This window comes from Scyliorhinus canicula, chromosome 5, assembly GCF_902713615.1.
Source record: "Scyliorhinus canicula chromosome 5, sScyCan1.1, whole genome shotgun sequence".
Lineage (NCBI taxonomy): Eukaryota > Metazoa > Chordata > Chondrichthyes > Carcharhiniformes > Scyliorhinidae > Scyliorhinus > Scyliorhinus canicula.
The window spans coordinates 85,941,757-85,963,560 of NC_052150.1; the positions used below are offsets into that span (position 1 = coordinate 85,941,757).

General features: G+C 42.1%; 1 protein-coding gene across 2 annotated transcripts in view; it reads left to right on the forward strand.

The window, feature by feature from the left end:
- nek10 (NIMA-related kinase 10) overlaps positions 1-21,804 on the forward strand; it is a 377,347-nt gene that overhangs the window by 283,231 nt on the left and 72,312 nt on the right. For both annotated transcript variants that reach the window (XM_038797318.1, XM_038797319.1), the window contains exons 24-28: positions 298-427; positions 6,821-6,891; positions 8,062-8,275; positions 13,767-13,950; positions 16,262-16,348. In XM_038797318.1, the coding sequence (XP_038653246.1) occupies positions 298-427; positions 6,821-6,891; positions 8,062-8,275; positions 13,767-13,950; positions 16,262-16,348 (686 nt within the window). The remainder of the gene's footprint in view (positions 1-297; positions 428-6,820; positions 6,892-8,061; positions 8,276-13,766; positions 13,951-16,261; positions 16,349-21,804) is intronic.

Sequence of the window (21,804 nt, forward strand, 5' to 3'; positions counted from 1 at the left end):
GATGCTGAAAATCTGAAATAAAACAGGAAATTCTTGAAATACTCAGCAAGTTTGTGCGAAGAAATACAGAATTAACGTTTCAAATAGCTGACTTTTCATTAGAACTGAAAATGTTCGAGGTATCATCATTTTGATAGTATAGAACTTGAGTATCGCCTAAAAAAGGGACATTTTGGCAAAGGTTTTTGTCTTGCACTCATCAGGACTATTCACAAGAATACTAATGTAGCACATAATTAGTAATGTCAGTAAATTCTCTTGTGTGCTCAAATTACCAATAGCTGTTATCACATTTAGTCCAGAAATAGTGAAGAGCGAGCCATATGGAGAGAAGGCAGATATCTGGGCCGCAGGATGCATCCTGTATCAAATGGCAACTTTGAATCCTCCTTTCTACAGTAGTAACATGCTGTCCTTGGCAACAAAGGTAGGAATATTAAGTAGTCTCTCAGAGTATGACAAAAAAAACACAAAATCAAAGCAATAAATGAAAAGTTATATTATTCTGTTAAAGCTGATGTGACTGTTAACAGATCTCATTTAGTTCATGGTTGTAAAATGTGAATGTATCTTTAAAATGTACAATAGACATTGGCTTTGAAGTACCTGCGTGAAAGGTTCCATATAATTACAAATTCCTTTCCTGCTTCCTTCTTTCATCCCTCCCTTCCTTATCAGCAGGAAATAGGTACTAATTAAGAAATTCTCCAGACAACCATACCCATAACAAATGCCTGTTGCAGAAAATCACAATTTTAAAAAATATTTTAGATTTTCCATTTCCAATCTTACTTTTCTGACTTTGGCCTCATTTACTGTTGCAATCATGCTAAAGATTTCAGGAACGGTTATTTTGCTTCTGGATATCCTGAATCGAGCCGATCTGAAAATTAACTTCAACAACCGCATATCACGGCTATCTCTCCTATTTACCTTCCACGTCCCTCATTTATACGTGCTCCTTCCTATTTTTGAGCTGTTTTATTTATCTTTTCTAAAATGCTTTTCTAGACTAACTGATAAAATCCTTCACTTTCCCAACTTCAAAAAAACTTCTTCACAGGTTTTTTTTCTATTTATCCTTTCATGGGATGTGGGCATCACTGACTGGGCAGGCATATATTGCCCATTCTTAATTGCCTTTGAGAAGCTGGTGGTGAGCTGCCTTCTTGAACCACTGCAGTTCGTGTGGTGTGGGTACACCCACAGTGCTGTTTGACTTGGCAACAGTAAAGGAATAGTAGGAAATGCTGGGATTTCCCCCCCCCCACCCCCCTCCACTGCCAGGATCTTTCAGTCACAGTCCCCACGGCGGTGCTAGAAATTCACGGCCATAGTTGGTGCGTGGTTTGGAGGGGAACTTGCAGATGGTGGTGTTCCCATGCATCTGCCCTTGTCTTTCTAGGTGGTAGAGATTGCAGGTTTTCATTGTGCTGTCGAAAGGAACTGTTGCAGTGCATCTTGTAGATGGAACACACTGGGCGCAATTTAATGGAAAAAGTTCTTAGTGTAATTTTGATCATTGACAGGGTGTTTCTCAATGGCCACGTTGACGAGATCACGGCCCATATTTAACAGCACTTAATGCCGAAAATGAGCCCCACAATTTCTGGCCCCCTCCGCTAACAAGGAGGAGTTGCTTTTAAGCACTTCCTCACTCCCAGTTAGCACACAAGCATGACACCATGCAGACCTGTTCCCTGCTTTGGCGATGCTGATCGGGCCAGGCTTTTGAACCCGTCGATACTATATGGGACATCCTCCTCCCCCGAAGGGGTCGGAGGGCCAGCAGCAGTGCCACCAATGCCGCCGAGGAGGCAGTGACAGCAGTCGTCAGTTCTGGTAGCATGACCAGGTGGACCGCATGCAGTGCAGGAGGAAGACCAATGACCTCCACTGAGCCACAAAGGTAAGTTAACACTGGCCCTCTGGCAACAGTTCCGCCTGCCATCCTCCAGTCCTCCAATCACCCCTCCCCCCCCCAATCTGATCACTGCGCGTGTGCCACAGGACACCCTGTTACCCACCAGCACAAACCCTCCATGTCCAGATGTGGTGCACAAGCATGCCACTTTTCTCCCCAATGCACCAAGCGGGTGGACACAATGCTCCCTATCTGTCCCCTGCAGAAGAAGTTAGCCCATAATAGGCGTGGAAGGGCCCAGCCGGGCAGCGGAATTCCAGATAGGAACATGTAGGTTTGGATCCGTGTTGGCTGGTGGCCATATTTGGGATGTTGGATTCACCAGTGATACTGTCTGGGCTGAAGGCGGATGTCCTTGCCTTTGCCTCATTGATAGCCAGGAGGTGAATATTTCTTAGTTGGAGGTCTCCCTCTCGGCTTAGTGCCTCTGCTTGGCTGGATGACAATGTCATTTCTGCATTTGGGGAACGTCAAGTTCACCATTTCGGTGGGGTGGGGGAGTCAGTGGAGAGATTCTATCTAAGAGTCCTCACCCTCTATAAGGAGCATTCCCTGGGGTTCACAGGGTTGACTGAGCAGAGAGTGGTCACCAACTGTGAGGGTGGCCTGCAAATCCAGTAGTGGTCTCCTCCCTTAGAATTTGGAGACAGTTTAGACAACATTTCAAGCTCTTTTCCTGTCTTCGATGGGCCCCTATTTGCAATAATCACCTCTTCCACCTGCTAGTTTGGATTCAATATTTTAATCTTGGGAGCTGAAGGCTCTGAAGCAGTATTTGGACATGTTCGTGGAGGGCTGATTTGCCAGTTTTAAGGAGTTAGAAATTTGAGCTGCCCATATCCAGTCTTTTTAGGTATTTCCAAGTTCGGGCGTTTTCGCGTGAAGCTTTTCCTTCCTTTCTTTTGTCGCCACACTCTTCCCTGATGAAGAAGATTTTGCCTCTAGCTAGGCTGAGGGTCTATCCTGGATATATATATCCTTTCAATGGATTCAGTGGATGTGAAGGCAAAATGGGAGTGCGAATTGAGTCCCATTCTTAATGGTGAAGTGTGGAGTGAGGCCTTCCATAGTGTTCAGATGAGCCTGATTCAGTTGAAGATTTTGCATAGGACACACTTGACCAGGACAAGGATGAGTGGGTTCTTCCCTGGTGTTGAGGATAGGTGTGAGTGCTGTTTTCTTGGGTCGGCTAACCATACACATATGTTCCTGTCCCAACTTATGTAGGGACATGTAGGTTTGGATCCGTGTTGGCTGGTGGCCATATTTGGGATGTTGGATTCACCGGTGATACTGTCTGGGCTGAAGACGGATGTCCTTGCCTTTGCCTCATTGATAGCCTGGAGACGAATATTTCTTAGTTGGAGGTCTCCCACTTGGCTTAGTGCCTCTGCTTGGCTGGATGACAATGTCATTTCTGCATTTGGAGAACGTCAAGTTCACCATCAGGGTGGGGTGGGGGAATCAGTGGAAAGATTCTATCTACGATGGAAACTATTTATTTCCTTTTTTAAGGAGTTAGTCACAATCAGTTGTTCGGGGGTTCAGATTAAGTTCATTAGGTGTTGTGTATAATTTTTCCTTTTTTTTTGACTGTGATGTTTTGCCTTTTTATTCTGTTTTTTAGAAATAGATGGTTTTAAATGCTTCAGCCTTGTCTTTTACACTGATGTGCTGGGCTCCCCCATCATTGAGAATGTGGATATTTGTGGAGTTCCCTCCTCCAGTGGGTTGATTAATTGTCCACCACCATTCATGACTGCATGTGGTAGGACTACAGAGCTTTGACCTGATCCATTGGTTATCAGATTGCTTAGATTTGACTATCGCATGCTGCTTAAGCTTTTTGGCATACAGGTAGTCCTCTGTTGCAGCTTCACCAGGTTGATAGCTTTTATGTATATGAGGTGCTGCTCTTAGATTTCCCTCCTGCGCTCTCCACTGAATCAGAGTTGGTGGTAATAGTAGAGCTATGCTGGGCCATGAGGTTGCACAAACTACTTCTTTGTACTAACATGTAAGATACTGCTCACAGTTCGGGTGCCGGTGTCGGAACCCTATTATTGTAGCAGCAGGCTTTGCCAAATCTGTTTAACTCAGACACAGAATTGGCATTATCTAACTCCATGTCTCTCGACCAATGGCAAAGTGAGACTGTGATGAGAATGTTCTGCACCTCTAAATCCAAAGATTTTGAGTTGAAAAGACCCCACCAGGAGTTAGAGTGGCCAAATCAATGATATACCTCAATTGATATCTTGGTTTGCCTACTTTGCATACATCCAGCAGATGCTCCCTGTGCCGTCATCAAAATTGACATCTGCTGCAATCAACACCAGAGTGTTCATGCATGCTGTGGATGGCAGTTTGCAGTGGCAAAATGGCAAAGAATACTCTGAAGAAATGTTTACACTTATTCAAATTGGATCTGGAGTGCACAGTGGAAGTTCATGTTTGAAGCAGGTGATAATTCAGTTTAAATGGCTTGGAATTTGCAGTGGCAAAATGGTGAAAGTGTCAGTATTTGCCATAATTAGTCCACTGAAATTGTCAGCAATTTTGGGAATATGCATGTGTGCGGAATAATCCAGAAGTCACTGTCAGTGATTCCATGCTTCTGAAGGGTGTGCTGTTGATGCTAATTTTACATTTGTGCAATGTCAAATTTCATAATTTAAAAATCCACATTTTTAAAAAGTTTGTTTATATTTGTTATTTTAGTTTCTATCTAGAGCTAATTGTAATTTAGTTCACTATCTGAAAATTTAAATCAAAAGTGAAGGATACAATGCTTTTAACTTCCTGGTGTGCTGTCTGTGAGCATGCATCAATATGACTAGCTGATGAGCCTGTCTGCTGAGAGCTCTACTGCCAGATGCTTGGAGATCATCTTGAATTGTCAGTTGGTTTAAACTATCATCAGAAAATGGAAAAGCCACGCTAGATTTTTGTGGGCAGTTTTCTTCTAAATCAGATGGGATCCAGATTGCTTCATCGCTGGTAGCCTAACCGATTGTGTGAAAGGTAGTGTGAAAGTTCCCTGGATGATTATTCAGTGAATTAGTGTCAATTATACCAAGTCCTACTCACTTAGTGTCAAGGGTTTCTCGCAGAAAACTTTCAGGTGTGAACTGTTAACAGTGTTAACAGCACTTTCAGATTTGCTGGCAAGGAGACAGTGGTCTCCTTCTGTATTGAAACCATTTTATGATGTTTTAATTCAAAAGTTCTGTTAAGGGGTTCTGAAGGCTATTTTTGCCCTTAATTTGTTTTCCAGTGTTGGCATCGTAGTTGGCACCTGTGGGTTTCCTAATCAGAATCATAAAAAACATGAAAAATTTACATCACAGAAGGAGGCCATTTTTTCCTTCATATCTGTGGCAACCAAAAGAGAATAATGCACCTGAATCTCACTTTCCTCTCTAGATCCATAGCCGTATAGGTTCCAACACATCAAATACATATCCAAGTATCCATACTTCTACCACTATTTCAGGCAGTGAGGTCCAGACCCCCACCACTCTTTGGGTGGAAAAAATAATCTCCTCAACACCCCTCTTATCATTCTGTCAATTGCTTTAAATCTATACACCCTGATTATTTGTCTTTCTGCTGAGGGAAATAGATTATTCCTATCTACAATATCTAGGCCCCTCATATTTTTGAACACCTCAGTTAAATTTCCCAATTACATGTTCCAACGAAAACAATCCAAATAATTTTTCATGGCTAAAATTTTCCATTCTTGTTAACATCCTTGAAAATCTCCTGTATGATCTCTAGTGTGATTACACCCTTCATTTAATGTAGTGAACAGCAATGTACACAATACTCTAGCTGTTTGGTACAGTTCTAGCATAAACATCTTTCTCTTGTGTCCTATGTGGCTAATGAAGGAAAAAGCCTCATCTACCTGTCCTGCTGCATTCAAGCATCTGTGGACATAAGCACTCCAAGCTCCTTCTGTTCCTCTACACTTCTCAGTGTCCTGCCATTCAGTATTTATTCCTATTCCTTGTTTACACTTTTAAAATACTGACAGTTCGCTGGATTGCATTCTATTAGTCGCTTTTCTGCCCACCTGACTAGTCCATTGACATGCAATCTACAGCTTTCTAAGCAAGAGGCTGCTCCCTTGCTGGAAAGATCCCCCTGATTACTTTACGTCCCCCTAATTATCCTCATTGTCATACCCGCTATTGCTGGGTGAGTAGTCACTTCCAATGATCACCCACCTTTAATTTGATTTGATTTGATTTGATTTATTATTGTCACATGTATGAGTAAACAGTGAAAACGACTGTTTCTTGCATGCTGTACAAACAATGCATACCCTACATAGGGAAGGTAGGAGAGACTGAAGAATATAATGTTACAGTTATAGCAAGGTGTAGAGAAAAGATCACCTCCGACTAGATCGGCGAGAGATGAGAATGCATTAAGCCCCCAAACTGATATTGACCTTTATAATTTACCTACTGCGTCCATCTCCAAACCCACCTCATGGGTCTCATAATACTATGCCCATGGAGTACAAACCAAAGCTCATTTTTGATTTGAGAGTGCAGCAGCAGATCCCCAATATTATCAGTGTAAATGTGAACACCTGACTAACTACCGCCCTTCGCCTCCCCCCACATAACCAAATCTCTATTATGACACTTCATATTAATTATCCCGACTATTTTTCATTCCCATCACTCTAGCCCTTCCTGGACATGTACCTAGAAACATTATGCAAATCAGTTTGTTATAGAGTAGAATGCAATGAGCAGTTGATCATTTGGGGGGGATTTGCGGCAGTTCTTAGCTCGAGTTAATTTTGACTGTAGACTTTTTTTTGGGGGGGGGCGGTTTCTTGCCTATAAATAAGTTTTGAAACTTTATTTCTAACAGATTGTAGAAGCAGCATATGAACCAGTACCAGAAGGACTCTATTCTCACAAAGTGTTAGAGACTATCAAAAGGTAAGAACAATAGGAATAGCCTATTCTTCCCATTGTGCCTGCTCACCATTCGAGATTATCATGGTTGATCTCTTACCTCAACTCCACCTTTCTATCCTATTCCTTAGTATCAAGAAATTGATCAATCTCTGTCTAGAATATATGCCAACTACCGCGAATCTACAGCTCTCAGGATAGAGAATTTCAAAAAGCTGTAACTCTGAGTGAAAATATATTCTCCTGATCTCAGCTCTAAATGGTCAATCCCTTATTTTGAAACTGTGACCCCCTAGTTCTAGATTTCCCAGCTCGTGAAAGCAGCACCGATGCCAGGAATCGGCCTAGTGAATATCTTTGCATATCTCCAAGGCAAGTGTACATTTCCTGAAGTAAGGAGACCAAAATTATACACAGTATACTCCAGTTATGGTCTCACCAAGGCCCTGTACAATTGCAGGAAGACCTTTTCACTCTTACACACCAAAATTATGTAATTGTTTTTCTAATTGTTGTTGTACCTGCATGTTAACTTTCTGTGGTTCATGTACAAGGACATCCAGGTCCCTCTGAGTGCTGAGTAATGAGAGCCTATGGTCAAGTTCTTATGAAAGGAGGTAGAAGAAGCAATCACTCCCAACGTAAATTAACATCTATTAAGGAAAAGCCTTCATAAATATTCTCACTAGAAATGAGCTAGAAGTCTCTCATTGTTGCGTGAGTTTCACGTCTATTCGACTATAGTGTTCCTCACTCCTCAACTGATCAGACGTATCCGTGTGGAGTTTGTACATTCTCCCCATGTCTGCATGGGTTTCACCCCCGCAAACCAAAGGTGTGCTGGTTAGGTGGATTGGCCATACCTTAATTGGAAAAGAAAAATAATTGGTTACTCTAAATGTATATATTTTTTAAATGACCAGACTTAAGAGTTTCAGTTCAAGAACTTTATTCCAGCTATAGCAAGAGAGCTATATTCTTCAACTTTGTTCTTAAAAATTTTGAAACAAAATACTCCGCATCCATACAGGATGTTTATGCTTTCAATTACAATGTGATGTTGGAACGCACATAATATGTATTTAGACATATGTGTGTCTCCCAATGAATACACAACTTTAAAAATCATTGAATTTTTATTTAGAAACTGAATTTCATTTTGTTTTTGTTATATAAATTAATCAATTCCTGTAGGTGCTTGACCTCCGATTCAGAAGCCCGCCCAGATGTTGTAGAAGTAAGTGCAATGATTTCAGATATTATGATGAAATACATGGACAACTTAAGCACAGTGCAGATAACTATGGAGAAGAAGCTTGATCGGGAGAGAAGGCGCACACAGAGATACTTCATGGAAGCTAACAGAAATGTAATGACTTACCACCACCAGATCTCCATGATATCACATGTAAGCATCATAATATTTTTGTTTCAATGTTATGGAAATTGTAGTCTGCTCGAGTGCAGAATTAGAAAAAATATTCAGTCTTGACCTCTTTTTGTATGAAGCCTGTCTTTTCACTGCCTTTTACATTCTTTTCTCGTCATACATTTTTTGTCACCGAGCTTAAGTCTGTAAGATTACTGTCCAGAAGGCAGTCAAGTTGAAAGGCAATAGTATAAATTATTCTGTGCTACATTTCATAACTGCAAGCAAATATAGGCTCACGTAGTGAAGCCCAATCAGGTTGCCACAGCACTTCTAAATTTCTTAGTTGGTTTAATAGTTCAATTCAGTTTTTTAATTCTTGTTCAATAATGGAGCTTGCAAGATCATGTCAGCATACATGATGGGCTGAAGCTGGTAAAATAAATTTTTGTGCAGCATAAAAATATGAACTTGATATGGTACTTTAGGTATTTTTGAAGTTTGGTTACTGTCGCAATGGATTTATAGAAGTTAATGTCTGAAAAAGATTTTAAATAGTGTGATAATTCAGTAAAAACTGAGAGCTTGTTGAATATAATGGCCGTACATATTATTACATTGCAACATCTGGTGGGTGGAGGTGAAGGAAGTAATCATGGAATAGATTCAGAGGCTGGTTACAGCATAAAATGAGTCCAATTGGTCCATCAAGCCCATGTGAATTCTCCGAAGTCCAATTTAGCTAGTCTCACTCCTCTGGTCCTTTTACCCTCACCTGCAAATCTTTTTCCCTTCATGTTCTTATTGAAAGCCATGACGGAAACAGGCAGGGCATTCCAGATTGTAAACATTCACAGTATAAAAATGTTGTTCCTCATGCCACCTTTGGTTCTTTTGCCAATCACCTGAAATCTGTGTCCTCTGGCACACAACCCTTTTGCCTTTGGAAATAGTTTCTCTTCATCTGCTCTGTCCATAACCCTTCATGATTTTGAACTCTTTGATCAATTCTCCTCTCAACCTTCTCTTCCTGAGGAGATCAGCCCCGGCTTCCCCAATCTATCCATGAACTAAAGTCCCTTATCCCTGGAACCATTTTTGTTAATCATTTCTGCGCCGCCTCCAAGGCTTTCACATCCTTCCTAATGTGTGGTACCTAAAATTAAACACACTGCTTCAGTTGTGGCCAAACCCATGTTTGGTAAAGGTTCATCACTCTATGCCCCTATTCATAAAACTCAGCATTCCTTATGCTTTTTAAATAATTTCCTCAACCTGCTCTGCCGAACACAAATAGAAAGTGCTGGAAACAATCAGCCAGTTTGGCAACAGCTGTGGAGAAACAGAGTTAACATTTTGAATCCAAAATAACTCTTTTTTGGAACTCTCATATCTCTGTCTAATAGGCGGCCTCAAATACCTTTTGGAAGTTCAAATACACCACATCTATCACATTACCCTCATCAAAAAAATTCAAGTTAGTTAAACATGATTTACCTTTAACAATTTGTTGCTGGGTTTCCTGTATAAAGAAAGATGGATCATTCTAAAGGCCATATGTTTATATTCACAGTGCAATATTAACACTTATGTTTTCTCATTTCATTTGTGCATGAATCATAAACACTGGATGGAATATTACTGGGGTACAGACAGCTCGTTGCTTCCCCCCATCCCAACTGCCCAGAAGCAAAGTCGTTGCGGAGCTGACCCATTTTACAGTGGTCTGCCCCGCAGTCATAGAGCAATGTGGGTGGGATAAATGGGTAGTCTGTGGGACCTCCGCCCTCACTAGGGAGCAAGTCCTACCTGAGGGTTTGTCAGCTAGTTGAATTGGCCAACAGCTCATTAACCACGAAGTGCCTAGAGCATATTAATGGATACCGCCAGGTTTGCAACAAGGAAGCTGAAGAAGGAGCAAGAAGCTGAAGAATAAAACAGTTAAATCCAGGATCTTGCAAAGGGAGAGCTTGTCATCTTAGGGAGACGGGGAGGGAGGGTGATGGATTTAAGGCAACAGCTGGGTAATAAGAGGAGGGGGTTTCTATCTTGGAGGGGATCACTCCCTGATCCCCAAGGGGCTTCCCCAGATAGATAGAATTCATCCTTCTTTCCCACCCTTTGAAGAATTTGTTTAAAAAATTGGACTGCCTGCTTCCACTCCACTTCCCTTGCCGAATATTTAATCAGGCTCAATTAGCTCAATGACAAGTCATAGAATCCCTACAGTGCAGAAGGAGGCCATTTGGCCCATCGAGTCTACAACGACCCTCTGAATGAGAATCCTGCCAAGGCCCTCTCTCCCACTCTATCCCTGTAACCCCATAACCCCACCTAACCTTTTGGCAATTTAGCATGGCCAATCCACCTAATCTGCACATTTTTGGATTGTGGGAGGAAACCGGAGCACCCAGAGGAAACCCATGTAGACACGGGGAGAAAGTGCAAACTCCACACAAACAATCACCCAAGGCTGGAATTAAATCCGGGTCCCTGGCACTGTTAGGTGGCAGTGCTAACCATTGTGCCACCCTTAATTGATTCTTGATTATTTTGTTAACTTGGTGGGTGGGCTGCAGGTTTGGCCCCCACATGTTGGAGTGAGCTCGAGTGTGAGCAGGAAGATGGTGGGTGAGCACCGCCCTATTTTATATGTCTACCCCTGTCGTAAATTGGCCTGTAAAAGGCATCCCACATTCGCTTTGAGCCCATTTCACTACACTCATTGGAAAAAATATTTTGGAATGCATTGAAGGTGGCAAGCAAAGCAATTGGGTATTAAAATCGAGGACAGAGTGAGATCAGTTGAGATAGTCCCTGGAATTGAATGAGCTACTGCTGTTACCATCTAGGTACACATATGGGCAAAGACCTCGTATGATGTGTTGGAGAGTAACTGTTACCCTTTCTGCACTTTAAAGAGAGAACTGGAAAGGGGGGTGGTGGGGTTTATATTGTGATAAACAGGGAAGAACAGAAGAAACTTTTCATAGAGAAAGCAAGAGTCTTTAGAAGAAAAGTTGCTAGAAAATTGGGGTGAAATAAAGAGAGCAACACCGAGTAACTAGTAGTTGAGAAGCAACAACAATAAAATTAAATAAATACAAAAATAATGCTTTATAAATTTGAATCAAAGTTTTTGTTGCGTATAATGGGTAAGAAAACATCAAGGAAAGTATACAAACAATTTGTCATAGCAGCAATTAAACAATTGTCACCTTTCGTCGGTCTGTTACACATAGAGAAGAACCAAACAGAAACGTGTTGCACAGAAATGATTCGTTCCAAATCAGTCCGTGCAGGAAGTTCTACTTTATTACAGAGTGTGAAAGCCATATTTATGTCGCACAATCATTGTATTGCAACAGAATGCAATTCTCAAAATACAAGATTTTTCATGATTCAATCAGTTAATCATTCATGGATTGTACATTGGCGATTAAGACCAAGTGTTGTCCTCAGACCAACTGGAGGTAGAAGTGGAGGAAGTGAGAGGCCAGCACAGGATGTTGGGAGGGAGGAGAGAAGGGTGCTAGTGTAAGGAAGGTACCTCAGAGGTGGGAAGGGGTGGAATGGAAAAGCATCCCAATGGGAGGTATACTCTGAGTATCCAAAGTTAAAGGCCCCTTATTGGAGGCATTCTGAGTGTAGGTGTCACGTTCAGTTGTTTGATGTTTAATCGTGTGTCTGTTAACTGTTCTCTGTGCTGTGTGCTGTTAGTACATTCACCCCTCACCCCTGTGCTCACTGACCTACGTTAGCTCCCGAATATGCAACGTCTTGGCTTTCTAATTCTCATCCTCATCTACAAATTTCCACATGGTCGCGCTTTTCCCTATCTATGTAACCTCTCCAAACCTTTGAGATAGCTGTACTTTGCAAATTCTGGCCTTTGAGGACCCCCAGTTTTAATTGTTCTACAATAAACTGCTGTGCCTTTAGCTGCTCAGACACTAAGTTCTAGAATTCTCTTTCTAAATCTATCCATCTCTTTTTTCTACATTAATGTGTTCCTTAAACCTACCTCTTTGACGATCTTCCCTAAATTCCTATGTGGTTTGGTGTCAAATTTTGTTTGATACTGCTCCTTTGAAACACTTACAAATGTTTTACTAAATACATACTATATAAGAAATGCTGATGATATTGTTGCACTTCCCTCCCTCAGCTCATGAATCTGTTCTTTGCAAAGGCAAAGACTGTACTTTAGGTGGAGGACTTCAATGTCTGTTTTTGAAAGTGTTTCAGTAACACCACAGTTGTCCAAGTTGGCTGAGACCTGAAGCAATGGGCTGCTGTGGGCACCCCATAACCTTTTCTGTGTCCTGTATATTCAATTTCTTGATATTGTGTGGATTGAACCAAATTGAAAACTGGAATCTGTTGGTTGAGTGTCTCTGGAAGAGGCAGGAAATCGATCATTCACTCATCACATGGTTTCAAATGCACACCCTTGACTTCTCCATTCACATGTATGAGTTCACCATAATTGAGGTTGCATATGTTCTTGTATCCTCCTCTCTCATTGATTGCTTAACTGCCCAGCCCCATTCATTACTGAATGTTATGAGGCTGCAGAGTTTGAGGTGATCAACTAATTGTGATATTGCATAGCTCTGTTTATAACAAGCTGCATTTACTGTTTAGCTTGTGTTGTAGCTTCACCAGATTAGCTACTGCTCTCAACATGATTTTCGACATTCTTAATTAAACCAGTAGATTTATTGTACTTTACGTGTATGTCACAATGTGGAGTGGATAGAATATGTGAAAAGAATATGCACAGCATGTGCAAACATGAAAAACTCAATATCAGCCTGAAAGAATGAGATCTGGCATGATGGTGATGAGGGTTACATTGATCCATGAGGTTAGAGATCGTAGTGTTGTGCAATTCTACTGCTGTTGACCCACAGTGCCTTATCAATGTCCAATTTTTAACTGCTAAATCTGTTCTTAATCTATCCTACTTACATGGTGTTAGTGCCACACAACAGAATGTGAGACAGAACTTGGCTTCCACAAAGACTATGTGCAGTGGTCACTCGAACGACTGTTCTCATGGACAAATGTATCTTTAACAGGTAGAGTGATGAGGACAATGTCATGATGGTTCTTCCTCCATTTTGGTTCTCTCACCAGCTGCTGCAAGTTCAATCTGGCAGTTCTGTCCTTCAGGACCCAGCATGCTGAAGCTCACATCATATTTTCACCCTTCACCACATTCTTCTTTTTTTGGTTGACCCTCTCCTCTTTGCCCCCAGCAAAGTGAAACATGCAGACCAACCCTGGAGCATCTTCACAGCTACTGGCAATTCTATTAATTTACTATTGCACTGAGGGGATTTCCTTTGATCCCTTTGACCAGCCAAATATAATTTACATTTTTTAATCATACATCGTACAAGGAACTTCCGAGTGTCCTCCACAACACTTAGACTGCAACATGGAATTGCTATGGTGTGTAGTAAATTGTGCATGTGGTAAAATGCTAAATGATCTTTCTGCGTTAATGTTTATTTTCTTGAAGCAGCATAATGATAAGTCAAGTCTGGGAAGCAGCATTGGAACAGCCAGTCTGAAGAATGAGTCATTGGAAACTAGTGATAACCCATTAGATGACACACATGTACTGCATGTTAAAGATGGGAATGAAAGATTGAATGATGCCGTATTTCTTGAGAAAGTTGATTCTGCAGAAAACACAGAAAAAGGTACAATTGAGGTTCTTAATAACATCGAATAGGTACACATGATATATTGCAATAAATATTACTTAATACAAAATTAATAATACAAATAATTTGGTTACAGTATATTACATTGTAAATTATTTTTTGACATATTAAAAATATAAATAATATTGCGGAATGTTTTACATGATATAATAATTTACAATGGCCTTTAACTTTCGGCATCATTCGTGACTTAAGTTGCTGGTGTACTGCACATGCACGGCGCGTTGACCCGGAAGTGCAGACGTTCAGGCATGCGTGCAGGAAGCGCGCGGTGTTTAAACTCCCGGGACATTTTTTTTGTCTGCCTGAAACCCTGCGCTGCTGAATAAAAAATCCAGCGGCAGCATTAACTTGGGCCACTTACCCGGACGTTTGGTGAGTTTTTGCATCTTTTTATCTACACTGAAATCTTTCAGTTGAGCAGCGGCAGGAGACATCGGGAGACATTTTTACAGTAGATGATTTGTCATGCGGCTGTTAATTCCTTAAAAAAGGGTATTTTACCCTATTAAGTGAATTTGAATCAACAGAAGATGAAAGAATGTTATTTTTAAAACTTTTGTTTGTCATGATAATGTTAATTCCATTAAAGGAACTATAATGGATACAATGCGGTGATCACTTGCTAATGGGTATGATTGACCCCCTGAGATGCTCAGTCTTACTGGTCATGGGTTCTGAGGTCCTTGTGTGGCTGATGAGCCCGATCCTAGAGCCGCATCTTCAATCACTCACTGGGCAGGAGTTTCCAAAAGGTGGAATTGGTCCTTAGATGCTACGTCGTGGGTACTACTTTCTCAGGCTCCTTTGCCGGGCCTCCTCTTTCCGTTGACTGTTCTCTTTGATTGTGACTCTTTGATCAAGAGGTTCCTCCAACCTAGCATGGCCAATCCACCTAACCTGCACATTTTTGGACTGTGGGAGGAAACCAGAGCACCCAGAGAAAACCCACGCAGACATGGGGAGAATGTACAAAGTCCACACAGTCACCCGAGGCAGGAATTAAACCCGGATCCCTGGCGCTGTGAGACAGCAGTGCTAACCACTGTGCCACCATGCTGCTACCGTTTCCTCCAGGTGCTTCTGTTTCTCCCACAGTCCAAAGGTGTGCAGGTTAGGTGGATTGGCCATGATAAATATCTCCAAAGATTAGGTGGGTTAGGGTTTAGGGTTAGGGTTAGGGTGGGAGCGTGGACCTGGGTAGGGTGCTCTTTTGGAGTGTCAGTGCTGATTGATGGGCCGAATGGCTTTCTTCTACACTGTAATGATTTTATAAACACTGATTTTAAAAAATCGGATGTTCCAAGGACAGTGACATCAAAAAGCCCTGGGATGCTTTGTGACAATAATCTAAGTGAAAACAAATGAACACTTTTAAGCATGCCACATGGAAAATTATGTAATAAAGTGCAGGTTTAAATAGTTTCACAGATTTTAAATAAATAACCAAACCTATATTCATTTATAAAGAATCATAAAAAAAAGTAAAAGTTACTTAAAAATAATTAACAACAATAGTAATGCCTGTTTAAAATAAAGAGCACAAATCTATTTAATAAAAATGTCTGCATACCTTTAAAACACTTGTTAAAAAAGTTACCTGTTGTTTTCAATCTAAATCTGCTGTTCAAATACCTGCCCTCAATGGGCATTCCCAAGCTGGCCGTGCCATAAGGGGCAGGGCTGCACTCCTGCTCCGCGCTTGAGCATGTGCAGACAGGGGCATTGGAGGCTCAAGGCTGCCGCATAGAAAGGAAGGTTGGACACATCATCGAGGGCAGATAAGTGCGCAAATTTATCTTTCAAAATTGGTGGCCCATGCCTTCCGACTGCTAGCAGGAGGTTATGGGCCAATGTCAATGTATAACTGATCTATTTCCACAGAATCCTTAAGGATATGAGTTATTATTTTAATGATCATACTTGATCATGGAAATAATTATTCTCAGATTAAGGGGAAGACTGTTTAAGAGTAAGATGAGGAGGAATTTCTTCACGCAGAGGGTGGTGAATCTTTGGCATTCTCTACCCCAGAGGGCTATGGAAGCTCACTAATTGAGCATGTTCAAGACAGAAATCACTAAATTTCAGAATGCTATTAATATCAAAGTAAGTGTGGATAGTATGGGAAAGTGACATGAAGGTAGATGATCTGCCATGATCTAACTGAGTGGCAGAGCAGGCCCGAGGGACTGAATGGCCTACTCATGTTCGTATGTTATCTACCTACTGCTCTCTTTTGTCCTCAGTTTAAAAAATTACACTCTTTCTTTCTGTTGTAATGCAGATGGATGTGCAGACCTGGATGATGAATTGAACATTTCAGATCACTCCAGCAGCTCCAGTCCTAGCCCCATAAAGGATTCTACCCTGAGTAAGTGTAATAGGAAAAAAACACATTTAACTACACCAGTTAGTTGTTATCATTAAGTGCTTCTGTACTTCTATTGATTTATCAAATAAATGGATTCTGGAATTTGTAGAACTTTTGTGAAATAGAATGTGTATTTGAAACAACTGAGGAGTAATTTTACAAATTCTACTGTTGGTTCAGAGGTTCTCCAAGAAATATATGTCTACACTATTTGGGTGAAAAATTCAGTTCTGTAGCTTTTATCAGGTTTACTGGAGGTTTCTTTCTACATTTTGTTCCATTGGCTGCTTTAGGTATAGCCCTTACGGTGTTATGTAGTATTGTGTAGTATAAGTGCAGTGGCGGATCCAGGTACATCACCTGAGTGCAGCTAAAGACTTTGGGTCACTGGCACCATGATAGCATTCAACAAGCTAATGCAAAGTTAGTTTACATGGAGGGTAGTGGGTGTCTGGAACTTGCTGCCGGAGGTGGTGGAAGCAGGTACGATAGTGGCATTTAAGGGGTGCCTTGACAAATACGTGAATAGGATAGGAATGGACGGATACGAAAGTGTAGAATGTTTTAGGTTAGACAGGCAGCATGGTTAGCGCAGGCTTGGAGGGCCGAAGGGCCTGTTCCTGTGCTGTACTTTTCTTTGTTCTTTGATACCATATATGGTGAACATCTGTGCAGACAACGTCATCATTAATCACTCCTGAAGCAACAAGTGCAGACCGAGTGACCACGTAAGAATGTGATGACACAGTTACAAAAGAGGTCATGTGGCGGGAGAGCGGGAGTTATCCCCGGGAGCACAAGTGGTGTATATCGCTGTTGAGCTCAGGAATAAACTACCTTTTTTGGAAGTCCTTGCTGACTGTGATTTAAGGGACCCACAACTTTCTACATGGTGTCAGGAGTTGGCAGTGTGGCGCAAGAATGTTGCCACATCGACCCAATCGTCTTTGATAAAAATATTACGGATAGTTGGGAAAAGTTCCAAAAGGAGTGGCATTTTTACTGCAATGCTGCACTCTGTAAAGTCGAAAAAGGTACATGCATACACTTTATTCAACCACTTGGGCTCCAAGACCATCGAAAAATTTGAGTTATTTGTTTCCCAGACAGAGGATGAAAAAGTACACCCAGAGATAATTCTGAAACAGTTCAAGAGTATCTGGATCTCGGCAACAAACATAATCCTTAACAGACATGCGTTCAGTTCAGTAAAACAAAGGGCAGATGAGTCGATCAATCTTACACACCCATGCTACAAATATTGGTAAAGAAATATGCATTCAGAATTCTCACAGGACTAAAATTAGGGATCGAGTAGTTTGTGGAATATATAGTGATTTCGTCTGTTGTGAGAAAAAGGCATAATGGTACAAGCAGCCATCAATATCTGTATATTAAACAAACAATCAGGTATTCGCAGTACTGGGGGTGCCCTGCTCCAACTGCTGTGGCCAGCATCCACCGAGCAAAACAGCTTGTTTCGCAAATGGTAAAAGATGCAACAAATGTGGCAAATGAAACCACTTTGCCAAGTGCTGCAATACCAAAAAAACAGTAAATCTCCTCTGTCATCAGCAACATAGCAGCTTTCCGAGCCCCCAGGGATACGAGTGTCAATAAGGTGAATAAATTGGAGGTCAACCAAAGCAGTAAAGACCTCCCCGATGAACTCAATCCATTCTATGCTTGGTTCGAGCAGGAAACCAGTGATCCACTGTCGTGTGCCCCAGCAGCCCATAACACACCCATGCCCACCGTCACAGCTTCCAAAGTCAGATTGGCCTTCCTGAAAGTGAACCCTCGGAAGCGACGGGTCTGGACAGGATTCCTGGTCGTGCACTCAGAGCCTGCGCGGACAAGCTGGCAGATGTGTTTGCGGACATCTTTAACCTGTCCCTACTCCACTCCAAGGTCCCCACCAGCTTCAAGAAGACCACCATCATACCGGTGCCAAAGAAGAACCAGGCAACGTCCCTCAATGACTATCGTACGGTGGCCCTGACATCAGTCATAATGGAGTGCTTCGAGAGGTTGGCCATGAAGCGCATCAACTCCATACTCCCAGAATGCCTAGATCCACTGCAATTCGCATACTGCCACAACCGGTCCACAGCAGACGCCATCTCCCTGGCCCTACATTCATCCCTAGAGCATCTAGACAACAAGGACTCCTACTTCAGACTCCTGTTTATTGACTACAGCTCCGCCTTCAACACCAGAATCCCAAGCTCATATCAAAGCTCCAAAACCTATGACTTGGCTCCTCACTCTGCAACTGGATCATCGACTTTCTGACCCACAGACCACAATCAGTGAAAATGAACAACAACACCTCCTCCACAATAATCCTCAATACTGGGGCCCCGCAAGGCTGCATACTTAGCCCCTACTGTACTCCTTGTACACACACGACTGCATGGCAAAATTTGGTTCCAACTCCGTCTACAAGTTTGCTGTCAACTCAACCATAGTGGGCCAGATCTCGAATAACAATGAGTCAGAATAAAGGAGGGAGATAGAGAACCCAGTGGAGTGGTGCAACGACAACAATCTATCCCTGAATGCCAGCAAAACTAAAGAGCTGGTCATTGACATCAGGAAGCAAAGTACTGTACACACCTCTGTCAGCATCAACGGGGCTGAGGTGCAGGTGGTTAACAGCTTAAAATTCCTAGGGATGCACACCATCAACAATCTGTCCTGGTCCACCCACGTTAGCACTACCACCAAGAAAGTACAACAGCGCCTATACTTCCTCAGGAAACTAAGGAAATTTGGCATGTCCACATTAACTCTTAACAACTTTTACAGATGCAGCATAGAAAGCATTCTATCTGGCTGCATCACAGCCTGGTATGGCAACTGCTCGGCCCAAGACAGCAAGAAACTTCTGAGAGTCGTGAACACAGCCCAGTCCGTCACACAAACCTGGCTCCCATCCATTGACTCTGTTTACACCTCCCGCTGCCTGAAGAAAGTAGGCAGAATAATCAAAGACCCCTCCCACCCGGCTTACTCACTCTTCCAACTTCTTCCACCAGGCAGGAGATACAAAAGTCTGAGAAAACAAGCAAACAGATTCAAAAAAAGTTTCTTCCCCACTGTTACTAGACTGCTAAACGACCCTCTTATGGAATGACCTGATTAATACTACACCCCTTTATGCTTCACCCGATGCTGGTATCTATTTATTTACATTGTGTACCTTGTGTTGCACTATTATATATTTTCTTTTTTATTTTATTTTCATGTACTTAATGATCTGTTTGAGCTGCTTGCAGAAAAATACTTTTCATTGTACCTTGGTACATGTGACAATAAACAAATCCAAATACAGAGCCTCCAATAACACGCTACTGTAACAGTGTTGACAAAGTCACAGGAAAGAGTGACATCTACACCATCTTCAACATAATTAGCAGCAACACCACACTTAATGTCAAGATTAGTAAGAAGTCTTACAACACCAGGTTAAAGTCCAACAGGTTTGTTTCAAACACGAGCTTTCGGAGCACGGCTCCTTCTTCAGGTGAATGGAAAGGCTTGTTCCAGAAATGTTTATATAGACACAGTCAGGGATGCCCGGAATGCGAGCACCTGCAGGCAATCAAATCAAATTTGATTGCCTGCAGGTGCTCGCATTCCGGGCATCCCTGACTGTGTCTATATAAACATTTCTGGAACAAGCCTTTCCATTCACCTGAAGAAGGAGCCGTGCTCCGAAAGCTCGTGTTTGAAACAAACCTGTTGGACTTTAACCTGGTGTTGTAAGACTTCTTACTGTGCTCACCCCAGTCCAACGCCGGCATCTCCACATAATGTCAAGATTGACACTGATGTGAAGGTTAATCTGCCATCCAGCCAAAGGTTATGGGAAATAGACCTGTTTGCAGCACAGATCCCAGCACCCAGATGCACCTTGTTTTTAATGCGGACAGACAATCCACACCAAAATGCACAGACAATCGCAACACTCCACTGCACATGGAGAAATTTCATGTTCCATATAATTAACCAGGACATAAAACCACTATTAGGGCTTCGGGCAGAATTGCATTGGGCTCATTTAATTTGGTCCAGCAGTGCATGTTCTACAATTCCAAGCCTAACGATGAGAGCATATAGAGACCTCTTCAACTGTGATATTATTGGTAAGGTACCAGTTGTATACCACATGAGACTCAATGATTTGATATCACAAACAGTCTGTGCTCTGGGAAGAGTACCAGTAGCCATGAAGTAGAACGTTGTTAATGAGCTGCATCGGATGACAGCACTAGGTGTCATAACTCCTAAAGGCGAGGCCATGGAATGGGTTTCAGCAATGGTGGCCGCAGTAAAGAAAGATGGCACTGTCAGGATATGTATTGACCCAGCACAATTGAACAAAGCACTGCTCAGACCACATCACCCTATGAAGACAGTGGAACAGGTAATAACAGACATGCCAAATACCAAGGTGTTCATCATTCTTGATGTGAAATGCGGATTCTGGCAGATTCTGTTACATGAGGAATCCTCAAAACTAACCACATTCATAAACGGCGTTCAAAAGTCATCTTGACAAACACATGGATAGGATGGGTATGAAGGATACGGCAAAAGAAGTGCTGAGGGTTTTGGCAAAGGTTGGTATGACCGGTACAGATTTGGAGGGCCAAAGGGCCTGTTCCTGTGTTGTATTGTTCTTTGTTCATTCATGTCTCCAGCAGGCAGATATTGTTTTCTTTGGATATCCTACAGGTTATCCTCTGGCACCGGAAATGTACCAATGGTGCATGGAGCAACTCTTTACAGGCCAATCTCATGAGATCATTATCATTCTTTGAGTCGTACTATGTAAGAACATGATGCACATCTTTGACTCGCCCTTGACAGAATCAGGGCCATTCAACTAAAGCTTGGCCCTGTGAAATGCAGGTTCAGGTCTTTACATGGGCCATTTACTCACAGCCGATATTGTAAAGCCTGATCCAGATGAGACAATGTTGATACGACAGATGGCCATTCCTGTACACAGGTGTGCCTTACAGTGCTTTCTTGGCATGACTAATTATTTTAAGTCTATCCGTATTACAGTGAGGGCACTGAACCTTTTAATCAACTTCTCCACCAGGACTTCAAATGCTGTTGGCAAGAGCACCATACAAAAAAGCACATGCAACCCCACCGGTTTTACAGTACTTTGATATCCAAGCACCTGTACACCTATCAGCAGGGGCCTCCCAGCATGGACTTGGTGCAATCTGCATTCAGAATGGCAGACCAATAGCCTTTGCTTTAAGGACCCTCAGTGTCATTGAGACTCATTATAATAATATTCTTTATTATTGTCACAAGTACGCTTACATTAACACCAAGATGAAGTTTCTGTGAAAATCCCTTAGTCGCCACACTCCAGCGCCTGTTCAGGTACATAGAGAGAGAATTCAGAATGTTCAATTCACCCAACAGTG